Source organism: Rhincodon typus, unplaced genomic scaffold (assembly GCF_021869965.1).
Source record: "Rhincodon typus isolate 14 unplaced genomic scaffold, sRhiTyp1.1 hic_rhity00003632, whole genome shotgun sequence".
Lineage (NCBI taxonomy): Eukaryota > Metazoa > Chordata > Chondrichthyes > Orectolobiformes > Rhincodontidae > Rhincodon > Rhincodon typus.
In genome coordinates, this window is record NW_025969270.1 from 3,416 (window position 1) to 16,090 (window position 12,675).

The following is a 12,675-nucleotide window of genomic DNA, read 5'->3' on the forward strand; positions in this document are numbered from 1 at the left end:
GAACTGTGGAGGAGTTTGAAAAAAGTAGAAGAGAATTTAAAATTGCTAAACCTTGATACAGTCTTATAATTAAGCCAAATTATCAAGGAAATTTTTTGGTGCATGAAGTGTTAGCCCTGGCTTCCTAAATGAGTTCCAGATAACTGCAAACTTCACTTCATCAGCTATAAAGGCAGAACCGAACAAATTTGAGAAATGTCACAAATGATTTAGTTGTACAACTCTGGTTGAAAGCTCAAACAGTGTCAGAGCGACTGAGCTCAGTGATTAAAATCCTTCCATTTTATTGACGTTTCTCCCAAGCAATAATTCTGAAGGGCCAGCAATTTACAAAATCAAAAGTCAGACAGATTCCATTTGACAGTTCAAGGTTTGTTCGTTTTCAGCATTTTTATCCTTTTCTGCCTCTGTGGCATCATCTTCTCTTGATGCTGTACAACTGAAAAAAAAAGAAAACAATACAATGAACACCTTCCATTCTAACATCAAAAACCAGGGTTCACTCCACAGTTTGGTTTATTACTGTCACGTGTACCAAGGTACAGAGAAAAAAGTGTTGTCTTACATGCTTTATAGGCCACAAACACTCCAATAACAGATTTCAATACAAAGCCGTAAGGAAATTACAGAATCCCTACAGTGTGGAACCAGGCCATTTGGCCCATCGAGTCCACACCAACACTCCGAAGAGCATCCCACCCAATATTACAGGTTTTAAAGATGGGGTTGGGGGAGGGTGGTCCAGCAGCTTGAAGAATTGCAGGCTGGTTTCATTCCTTCACCATTGACATTCCATTCAAATAAACAGAAAACAGACAAGTCAATTCATTGATAGATCAGGCAATGCACAAGGAGCGCTGAATTAGCAGGTGTAATTGAACTCTCTTGCAGTAGATGTAATGGCCACAACAAAAACTGGGAGGGGCTGGTTAGGAGGTGCCTTGCCCATCAGCAGGACAGCTAAGAACCCTGTGTCACCCTCCATTGAGGACTCTGGTGGAATTAAGTACCACTTCACTGGGCAGCAGCTGGTCTTCCAACAATCAAAGACCCTCATGAGGCAATATCCTGCCCAAGAGGTACCATGCAGAAGTGGGAACAGTGCCTACTTACTGCCATGTACCAACCCAAGGCCTAAGGTCACAGCAAGTCCCGGGCCATAGGTAAATGTTGGGATGGGGGGTGCGGGGGGAGCAGGTATTGTCAGCAAGGGAGGGGTGACTTCTCATTGGGATCTCTCTTCCTGATGTTGGGTCCCTCAATGACGCACTGGGCGGCGTTGAAAGATGAATCCCCCCCCAAAAATACCCCAAAGAGCCCGCAAACACCACCTGATAGGGTTTGATTTGTCTGCGCCCCAGCTGCTGTTGATAGAAGGATCAGTTCCTCAAGTGGGCATCAGGTGCCCACCTCTGGCCTTAGTTAGTAGCAGGCTAGGAAACTAAATCCGGCCCTAGACATAAAGTCATCAGTAAGGCAGAGAGGTGCTTATCCTCCCACCCAGTTAAATGCATTGCCCACCTCAGCAAAAGGAGGCAAGAATGGCTGAAGCTCCAGTTACTGAAATGGGTTTCCAGGAGCTCTTCAATATAGAATTCCTTGGCTAAGACTCTGTCCTGTGGGATAGAGATGTTGGAGAAATGCCAAATGATCAGAAATACTTCCTTCTTACGTACTTAGAGATAAAGTATTAACACTGGAGCACAAACTTCAGGAAGGTATGCAGAGATATTAGAGACAATTCACCATACTATAGTTTGAATACTACAATGCATTCGGACCACAGGAAATCAACACATTGCCACAGCAACAGCAATTCGAAAGAGCTTAAATCCACAATCTAGACAGAAAGTTGTAAGTGAAGGATACTTCAGTTGAATGGTTATGCTATTCAAGTAGCAACCACAGAGGTTGGTAGGTTCAAATCCCACAGCAAGATATAACAATGTACATCTGCATTGAGATTTTCCTGTTTGGGTTTTTATAACGGCCGACATGGAGACAAACTGGTTTAAGGCCACAGTCAGATAAACCATGACCTTATTGAACAGTTAAACAGGTTCAAGGGGGCAAGTGGCCCATTCCTGCTCCCTTGTGAAACAGAAACAAGGAGACAACAAAGGGATATGGATAGGCTAAACATGTAGGCAAAGATCTTGCAAATGGAGCGTAATGTGGCAAAACGTGAATGTCTCCTGCCAAAATGGACAATAAAAAGAAGCATATTCTCTTAATGTTGAAAGATTGTCAAGCTCTGATAGCTCAGATGGATCGGAGTATCCAAATGTATGAAATTGTAAAGGTTAAAATGCAGGTCCAGCAAATGATTAGGAAAGCCAACAGATGTTCTCACAAGTTTTCAATAAGCCTCACAATAAAAGAGAGAGATTCTTCTTCAGTTATACAGGGCATTGATGAGACCACATCTGGAGGTCTGTGTATAGCACTGGTCTCTATATGTAAAGGATGTAAATGTGGTGAAGACAGTTCAGAGAAGATTTACAAGACTAATACCTGGAATGGGCAGGTTGTCTTAAGAAGAAAGCCTGGATAGGCCTGGACCCTGTATCCGTTGGAACTTGGAAGAATCAGAGATGACTTGATTGAAACATGCAAGATCTTATGGGGACACGACAGCGTGCATATGGTAAGGACACTTCCTTGTGTGACAGAATCGAGAACTAGGGGTTCACAAAATGAGTATGCCCAACAGAGATATGGAGAAATTATTTCTCTGAGGATCAAGGGGGCGGCATGGTGCTTAGCACTGCTGCCTCACAGCACCAGGGACACGGGTTCAATTCCACCCTCAGGCCGACTGTCTGTGTGGAGTTTGCACGTTCTCCCCGCGTCTGCGTGGGTTTCCTCCAGGTGCTCTCATTTCTTCCCACAGTCCAAAGATGTGCAAGTTAGGTGGATTGGCCATGCTAAATTGTCCATAGTGTTCAGGGATGTGCAGGCTAGGTGCATATGTCATGGGAAATGCAGGGTTACAGGGAAAGGACAGGGGGATGTGTCTAGGTGGAGTTGAAATGGTCCCAGGAGTGGGAGGGGGAGTTAAAATGGGGACCCTTTGTGGAACACCTATGCTTGGTTCACAACAAACGACTGCACCTCCCAGTCGCAAACCATTTCAACTCCCCCTCCCACTCTTTGGACGACATGTCCATCCTGGGCCTCCTGCAGTGCCACAACGATGCCACCTGAAGGCTGCAGGAACAGCATCTCATATTTAGCTTGGGAACCCTGAAGCCCAATGGTATCAATGTGGACTTAGAACATAAGAACTAGGAACAGTAGGAGGCCATCTGGACCCTCGAGCCTGCCCCGCCATTTAATAAGATCATGGCTGATCTTTTTGAGACTCAGCTCCACTTACCCGCCCACTCACCATAACCCTTAATTCCTTTACTGTTCAAAAATTTATCTAGCCTTGCCTTAAAAACATTCAGCAAGGTAGCTTCAACCGCTTCACTGGGCAGGGAATTCCACAGATTCACAACCCTTTGGGTGAAGAAGTTCCTCCTGACCTCAGTCCTATATCTGCTTCCCTTTATTTTGAGGCGATGCCCTCTAGTCCTAGTTTCACCTGCTGGCAGAAACAACCTCCCTGCCTCCACCTTATCTATTCCCTTCATAATGTTATATGTTTCTATAAGATCTCCCCTCATTCTTCTGAATTCCAATGAGTATAATCCCAGTCTACTCAGTCTCTCCTCATAATCCAACCCTCTCAACTCTGGAATCAACCGAGTGAATCTCCTCGGCACCCCCTCCAGTGCGAGAATATCCCTTCTCAAGTAAGGAGACCAAAACTGCACACTGTACTCCAGGTGTGGCCTCACCAGGACCTTATACAGCTGCAGCATGGCCTCCCTGTTTTTAAACTCCATCCCTCTAGCAATGGCAGACAGAATTCCATTTCCCTTTTTAATTACCTGCTGCACCTGCAATCCTACTTTTAGCAATTCATGCACAAGGACACCCAAGTCCCTCTGCACAGCAGCGTGCTGCAAATTTTTACCATTTAAAACATAGTCCATTTTGCTGTTATTCCTACCAAAATGGATGACCTCACACTTATCAACATTGTACCCCATCTGCCAGACCTTTGCCCACTCACTTAGACTATCTATATCCCTCTGCAAACTTTCAGTGTCTTCTGCACACTTTGCTCCACCACTCACCTTCGTGTCATCTGCAAATTTTGACACACCACACTTAGTCCCCAACTCCAAATCATCTATGTAAATTGTAAACAATTGCGGTCCCAAAACTGATCCCTGAGGCACACCACTAGCCACTGACCGCCAACCAGAAAAACACCCATTTAACCCTACTCTTTGCTTTCTACTGGTCAACCAATCCTCTATCCATGCCAATACATTACCTGTAATACCGTGCAACTTTATCTTATGTAGCAGCCTTTGGTGTGGCACCTTGTCAAATGCCTTCTGGAAATCCAGATACACCACATCCATAGGTTCCCCACTGTCCACCGTGCAAGTAATGTCCTCAAAGAATTCCACCAGATTAGTTAAACATGACCTACCCTTCATGAACCCATGCTGGGTGTTTCCAATGGGACAATTTATATCCAGATGTCTTGCTATTTCTTCCTTAATGATAGATTCAAGCATTTCCCCACTACCGAAGTTAAGCTAACTGGCCTATAGTTACCTGCTTTTTGTCTACTTCCTTTTTTAAACAGTGGCGTCACATTGGCTGTTTTCCAATCTGCGGGAACCACCCCAGAGTCCAGTGAATTTTGGTAAATAATTACTAGTGCATTCGCTATTTCCCCCATCACCTCTTTTAGTACCCAGGGATGCATTTCATCAGGGCCAGGAGACTTGTCTACGTTTAGCCCCATTAGCTTGCCCAGCACTGCCTCCTTAGGGATAATGATAGTTTCTAGGTCCTCGCCTGCTATAACCTTCTTGCCATTAGTTTTCAGCATGTTATTTGTGTCTTCCACTGTGAACACCGACACAAAATAACTGTTTAACGTCTCGGCTATTTCCTCATTCCCAGTTATTAAATTGGCCTTCTCATCCTCTAAAGGACCAATGTTTACCTTTGCCACTCTTTTACGATTTACATATTTATAGAAACTTTTGCTGCCTGTTCTTATATTCTGAGCTAGTTTACTCTCATAATCTATCTTACTTTTCTTTATAACTTTTTTTGTGGCTGTCTGTTGGCCTTTAAAAATTTCCCAGTCTACTAGTTTCCCACTATTCTTTGCTTTTTTGTATGTGTTTTTTTTTTCAATCTGATACTTTCCTTTATTTCCTTAGACATCCATGGCTGGCTCTCTCTTTTCCTACAGTTCTTCCTTATCACTGGAATATACTTCTGCTGAGCACTGTGAAAAATCGTTTTGAAAGTCCTCCACTGTTCTTCAATTGACCCACCATAAAGCTTTTGCTCCCATTCTACCTTAGCTAACTCCTCCCTCATTCCTTCATAGTCTCCTTTGTTTAAGCACAGGACATTGGTGCTGGATTTAACCTTCTCACGCTCCATCTGTATTTTAAATTCGACCATACTGTGATCGCTCCTTCTGAGAGGATCCCTAACTGTGAGATCATTAATTATTCCTGTCTCATTACACAGGACTAGATCTAGGATAGCTTGATCCCTCGTAGGTTCCATTACATATTGTTCAAGGAAATTATCACGGATGCATTCTATGAACCCCTCCTCAAGGCTGCCATGACCGACCTGGTTTGACCAATCGAAATGTAGATTAAAATCCCCCATGACAATTGCTGTACCATTTTTACATGCATTAGCTATTTCTATGTTTATTGCCTGCCCCACCACAATGTCATTATTTGGTGGCCTATAGACCACACCTATCAGTGACTTCTTCTCCCTGCTATTCCTAATTTCCACCCAAATGGATTCAACCTTTTGTTCAGTAGAACCTATATCATCTCTCACTACTGTCCTGATATCATCCTTAAAAATCAGAGCGATGCCACCTCCCTTACCTTCCTGTCTGTCCTTCCGAATAGTTTGATACCCCTGGATATTTAACTCCCAGTCATGACCATCCTGTAACCATGTCTCTGTAATGGCCACTAAATCATACCTATTTGCCATGATTTGCGCCGTCAACTCATCCACCTTGTTTCGAATGCTCCGAGCATACAGATAAAGTGCCCTTATGCCAGTTTTTGCACCTTCTTTTTGGGTCCTATTACCTCCATTACTAACAGCTCTTGAGTTCTCCTTCCCTTTAACTTTTTTCTTAATTTTCAATGGAGTTGAAGCTTCCTCGTCACCTGCTAACCTGCTGCTTTGCCTTACGTTAATTGTTATTCTCCCTCTACACTCACTTCTCCCTGACCCCTACTTACTAGTTTAAAGTCCCATTAACCACCCTATTTACCCTTTTCGCCAGAACACTGGACCCGGCCCTGTTCAAGTGGAGTCCATCCCAGCGGTATAGATCCCTCCTGTCCCAGAACTGATGCCAGTGCCCCATGAAAAGGAAACCCTCTTTCCCAAAAGCTTCAAAATCTCCCCTCTCCCTAGCGCATCCCAAAACCAGCCCAGATTGTCCCCGCCTCTCTAACCTGTCCTGCCGCCCACCTATCCAATCCTCCCACCTCAAGTCCCACCCCCATCTCCTACCTACTAGCCTCATCCCGCCTCCTTGACCTGTCCGTCCTCCCTGGACTGACCTATCTCCTCCCTACCTCCCCACCTACACTCACCTTTACTGGCTCCAACCCCGCCTCTTTGACCTGTCTGTCTCCTCTCCACCTATCTTTTCCTCTATCCATCTTCTATCCGCCTCCCTCTCTCTCCCTATTTATTTCAGAATCCCCTTCCCCTCCCCCATTTCTGAAGAAAGGTCTAGACCCGAAACGTCAACTTTCCTGCTCCTCTGATGCTGCTGTGTTCATCCAGCTCTACACCTCATTATCCATGGATGGAAGGTTGGCTTCCGTGATGGTCTGGGCTGTGCATACAGCCTTTTGCAGTTTCTTACAGTCCTGGGCAGAGCAGTTGCCATACCAGGCCGTTGTGCACCCAGACAGTACGCTTTCAATGGAGTATCTGTAAAAGTCAGTGAAGGTCCTTATGGACATTGCAAATTTTCTGAGTTGCATGAGGAAGAGGAGGCATTGTTGTGCCTTCTTGGCCATTTCATCCAAGTGGCAAGTCCAGGACAGATTGTCGATTGTCGTCACACCGAGGAACTTGACGCTCTCAACCTCCACTCCAAAGATGTGATGGGGGCGCGTTCTCCTCCTTTCTTTCTGAAGTCTATGATCAGTTCTTTAGTTTTCCTGACATTAAGAGAGGGACTGTTGTCATTGCACCACGTCACCAAGACCTCTATCTCCTTTCTATATTCTGACTCATTATTGTTTGATATCTGTCCTACCATGGTGGTGTGGTCAGTGAACCTATAGATGGCGTTCGTTCAGCATTTGGCAACACAGTTGTGGGTGTACAGGGATCACAGTAGAGGGCTGAGAACTGACGGCCTCCAGAGTTGAATGTTATTGTGGAGGAGGTGCAGTTGTTTATCATCACTGATTGTGGTCCTTGTTTCAGGAAGCGAAGGACCCAGTGGCAGAGGGTAGAGCCAAGACTTAGGTCTCAGAGTATTGAGATCAGTCTGGAGGGGATAATCGTGTCGAAAGCGGAGCGGTAGTCAATGAGCAGGAGTCTGACGTAGGTGTACTTGTTGTCCAGATGTTCCAGGGATGAGTGCAGGGCTAGGGATATGGCATCCTCTGTTATGTTGGTAAGCAAACTGCAGGAGATTGAGGTGGGCTGGGAGACTGGAGTTTATGTGGGCCATGACCAGCCTCTCAAAGCACTTCATGATTATGGGAGGTCAAAGCCACTAGGCGGTAGTCACTCTGTGCTGCTTTTTAATTATTAACCCATATTTTTTCTGAGTGCCGATTAATTTTGTCCCAGATTAATGTTTCAAAGTTTCCTCATCACAGACGTTAGATTGACAGGCCCGTGGACAGTTACTGGGATAGTTGCTTTTCTCATTTTTTTGGACAGAAATATAAAAATCATAATCCGCCAGCAAAAGATCGTCGTACCTTTTAAAAATGTTCTTGAGCAACCTTTTCCAGGAGTCTGAATTGCAACTTTTAAAGGGTTCCAGAGATCACACAAATCTTCCCCCAGCCAAGTTTATCCAGTACCTCTCCAAGAGTTATGACGGGGAGGTGCCGCTGTTGGAATGGGATAGACAAGGTCAAAAATCACATGTCGCCTGACGAAAGGGCCGCACTCCTTGTGATTTCAAATAAACCTGTTGGACTATAACTTGGTGTCTTGTGACTTCTGACCTCCAAGAGTTGGCACAAGGGGAAGAAAAGGTATTGGAAGGTTATACAAGAAGAGTGTGATGAAGAAAAATGAGATAAAGAAAGAAGAAAGGACACACTAGGACATGCAAGTGCCTACCGTACTGCAGACATACCAGAGAATTGGTTGCACTTGATCAATAGTCTGTGGAAGAGGTTGGCCATATGTTTCAGGCAGCACCAAGCAGAAAATTCCAGCCGTTATCGATAGGCTTCCCATTAAGATGAATGGCAATATTTTATCATGCATCCCTGAGAAACAAAGAAATAATATTACAGCCATTGGAGGTTCCTCAGATGAGTTTACTCTATGAACGTATGCTGCTAGGAATGTGAAACTAATAAGGCTAAAATGAAGAGGAAGCAAACAACAAAAACCTAATGCCTCAGATACAACCACACATTGGCATACATTGTACTGCACAAATGCATCATTCCTGCTTTGCCCAATACCTTTGGTAGGAAAAGTAGAATCTTACACCATTATACTATAACATTATGCCAAAGTTATCGCTTTGGAACAAACTAAAAAAAGCTTCAATTTAGAAATGCAAAATCCTTACTTCCAAATTCCTGAACAGACTCTCGTAATAACTTCCTTCTGCTTTACACCCTCAGTGATCCCTGTACTTTTCCAATTCTGGCCAATTGCATATCTCACTCTAATTCTGGAATTCCTTCCCCTAAATGTCTCACTCCTCCTTTCAAAGCCATCTTTCTCACTGAACTTTTAGTTACCCCATATCTCCTTACATGGCTCAGTCAGATTTTCTTGCAAACAATCCTGTAGGTCATGTTATCACTTCAAGGTGATACAGAACAACTAACTGCTATTTGCTGTTAAGGATCGGTGGTGGTTATTGTGATAATGTCACTGGACTAGTAACCCAAAACTCCAGGTTAATGCACTGGGAAGATGGGTTCAAATCCTAACATGACATATTTATTTCAGTCTCTTACTGAATTCAAAGAACTTGTCTAAAGGCAACTATTGTCATTAAAAAAAAGTATAGCTTATTAATGTTACTTACAGAAGGAAATCTCCAATCCTTACCTTGTCCAGCCTCATCTGAATCCCAACCCACAGCAACGTGGTTAATCTTTGGGTGAGCAATAAATGCTGGCCTAGCCAGAGACATGCATCTATCCCATTGACATTTTTTATTTAAAAAAGCAGAGGGATAAACAAAATACTTTTCAGTTTTATTTAAAAATAAAATTAATAAGGATGTGTTAGGAAAGACTGCAAACATGCTACCGTGGCTCTCTGTTCTGATAATAAAAGGGAATGTGCATCAGAACCCTTAAGTGGTTCTATATATTAACAACCATTATCAGGATAGTGTAAACCTGCAGCCTTCTCCCCCTTACCCTTTACAATGGGATGGTAATATTCTCATCTCAAACAGAAAGACAGTGCTTCAAGATCCATTCAAGTCACCAGTTTTAAATTATCAGCAGTTCTTCCCTTCCTCAGAAGCACGAAATATATTTACCACTGCTTTCTCAGATTTGTGTTCTTCCTAAATGCTCCAAATTGGATGTTTGCTGTAGAGATGATTCCATTTGCCCCAAAGGAAAATTAAGCAGATATTTAAAGCAAGGAGTAGTGGGCTAAGCCGAAAACGTGAACTCTGTTTCTCTCTTTCCCAGACCTGCTGAGTTTCTCCGGCACTTTCCGGTATTGTGTCGGATTTCCAGTACCTGCAGTTCTTTGGTTTGTTTTTTTATCAACAGTTTAAGTTCTTAAATTGAGATACCCACTTCACTCACCTCACTGGTATCAATTTTTTAAACAATTAAAATATATAATTGCCGGAAGCTTTTACCTCTTACCCAGATAAGCAAAATACGGGGATATTACGGTGGAAATCATGGCTGCCATGGAACAAGCTGCAACACCCATATTCCTCACTACAGTTGGGTACAGTTCAGTTGAGAAAACATAGATCATAGAGAATGCTGCTGCATATCCGAATTTACCAACCATTGCCATTACCATGGTAACCCCATAGTGACCTGTGAAACCCAAGCACAAACAGGTTAGTAATATACGCAAAAGTTTCCAAGTAGTTTAAATCAATTTTTTAAATGAGCTTGTTTTCAACCACATGATCAACGTGAGCAGTGTGGACCTTCCTGCCCATCACACAAGCCTTACAGTGTAGCCACTGTGGGCAACTCCACAACATCACCTACGCAAGACCTGATTGGGGTTTGTTAGCCAGAACAGCTCTGGAGGAACGCCACAGAATGAAACTGGGATGTTAAATACAACATGATTCAAGAAAACGGAGGGTCCCCAACTTAACTGGTTTGAACTCTTACGTGAAGGTACAACCTGGATCAACAGCAGCATAACTCCACTACACACCACAATGCAAGCAAGGGAGATCCGACGGGGTGATACACGCAGCAATATCCACGCTATCACATAGGATGCTATTTCAGTCGCCGCAGAGATAAAGCAGTTGATATAGGGGTCTCCGTGCATATTGGGCGTATCGAAGGATAACCCAAAGTAACCCACAGAGGAAATCATCCTACAAAAAGATGTGAAAAGTAAGTGTTATTGGAAAGAAAAATATTGCAGGTGGTAGAAATCTGAAACAAAGAGAAAAATACAGGAACGCTCAGGAAACACCGTGATTATTAGAAAGTTTATTTCCTTCCACTCTCCCAGTGAGGAATCGTGTGTTGTAGAATCTTGTACAGCTTTAGGCAGAAAAATTAAAAGCCACTGATATAGATCCTCTAGATGTGACTGGTTTTGTTGAGGGTGAAAATAGTCAAAGGCAGTCCTACCCAGCAGGACAATGGACGTGACGTGTTGAAGGAAAATGGTATGGTCAACTCTCTACAGATTGGTGGAAGAACTGCCCAGCACATAACCAAATCACTAAGATGGTTTGTCATTTTGGTCAGAGTTGTTTCAACGCTGTAGCAAGGTTTAAAACAGATTGAAGACTTCAGTGTGCGTTTGGAAGGCCTCCAAACTCGAGAAAATAACATGGTGATGGGGCAAGGACAGGAACATCAAAGGATTTTCTCACTTTTTGTTGAGGGCAGATTTGAAAGCTAAGATGACAGTACCTAAAGATAGGGAGACCCTTACTTATCAGCCCTGAAGACTAGGAATAGAAATTGAGCAATAACCAGTTTAGAGTGTGTGTGTGAGCTGGTTGGGGCAGGAGGAGGAGGAGGACATACAGTCATGCCAACTAGATGGGAGAGGGCAACATAGAAAACAAACTCGAAAAATGCTGTGAACTTTAGGCTATTACTAGGGGTTCAAGAGCTGGGCCGGGGTGGGGTGGTTGGTGGTGGTGGTGAAGATGGAGCTAAAATGGAGAGCTTCAACCTTAGTGGCAAGGATGCCTGTCAGTTTTTCACAAACGTCCTCAGAGAAGTTAAGGATAGGGGTCTAAAGGAAACGCTTACTGAGAATTTTCTCTTTACTCACCACACAAGGACCGCAAATATGGTGATGTTTCTGATATTGGCAGTCCTAACCAAATCCAAGTAAGTGACTGCATGTGTATTTTCATCCGGCAGCTGAAGAGTACAAGAAAATATAAAAATTAACATTGTGAAATGAGTAACTAACAGAGAAGAGCCGGTAAATGTTATTTGAACAATATGAAGCATGACCCTGCTCGTAACTCAATAAACGAAACCGTAGACAATTCACTTGGTTGATTATGCAAAACGTATCCTTGAGGAATGACCAAAATAAATGCAAGAGAATGCTCCCCAATTCCGTGGGTTATCAGAGAATAACTCTTGTGTTGAGAGAATGGAGAATGGACAGTGGTTTTAAAAAAAGTAATTCTTGGGGATAGTGGACAATTTTGCCCCAACACATCCTCTTCCAGGCAAACACAGGTATATTTAGATGCAGAGATAACAAGGTGTACAGCTGGATGAACACAGCAGGCCAAGCAGCATCAGAGGAGCAGGAAGGCTGACGTTTCAGGCCTAGAAGGGTCTAGGCCTGAAACATTCCTCAGGCAACTAAATGTCTGGGCTAGCCTTTAATTACTAATTACACAGAGTTGCATGCTCCCAATGGTGTACCATGAGTCTAGTGATCCAGGGTAATGTGCAGTATCGGACTTTTATACCCTTAGATCACATGCTTTGATACATTGGTGAACTTATAGATATGTTTCTTATAGATATGACCATGAGATATCACAACAGATCCTCGGAGAAATTCACCGACTCGTTTCTGAAATAGTGGAATTTTAACTTTCATAATAGAGGGCAAATCAAGTTTACATTAACGTCATCTGATGGACAGCACCTCCAACAGCATATA

The 12,675-nt window shown here is 43.5% G+C and overlaps 1 protein-coding gene across 1 annotated transcript; it reads right to left on the minus strand.

Annotated features, from left to right (window-relative positions):
* Positions 1-260: 260 nt before the first annotated feature.
* LOC125481802 (solute carrier family 22 member 5-like) lies at positions 261-11,909 on the minus strand (the record flags this gene model as incomplete). Its single annotated transcript, XM_048593709.1, has 5 exons — positions 261-439; positions 8,471-8,606; positions 10,191-10,373; positions 10,683-10,897; positions 11,818-11,909. Coding segments are annotated over 5 exons (723 nt in total), but the record flags the coding sequence as incomplete, so codon positions are not given.
* Positions 11,910-12,675: the final 766 nt, after the last annotated feature.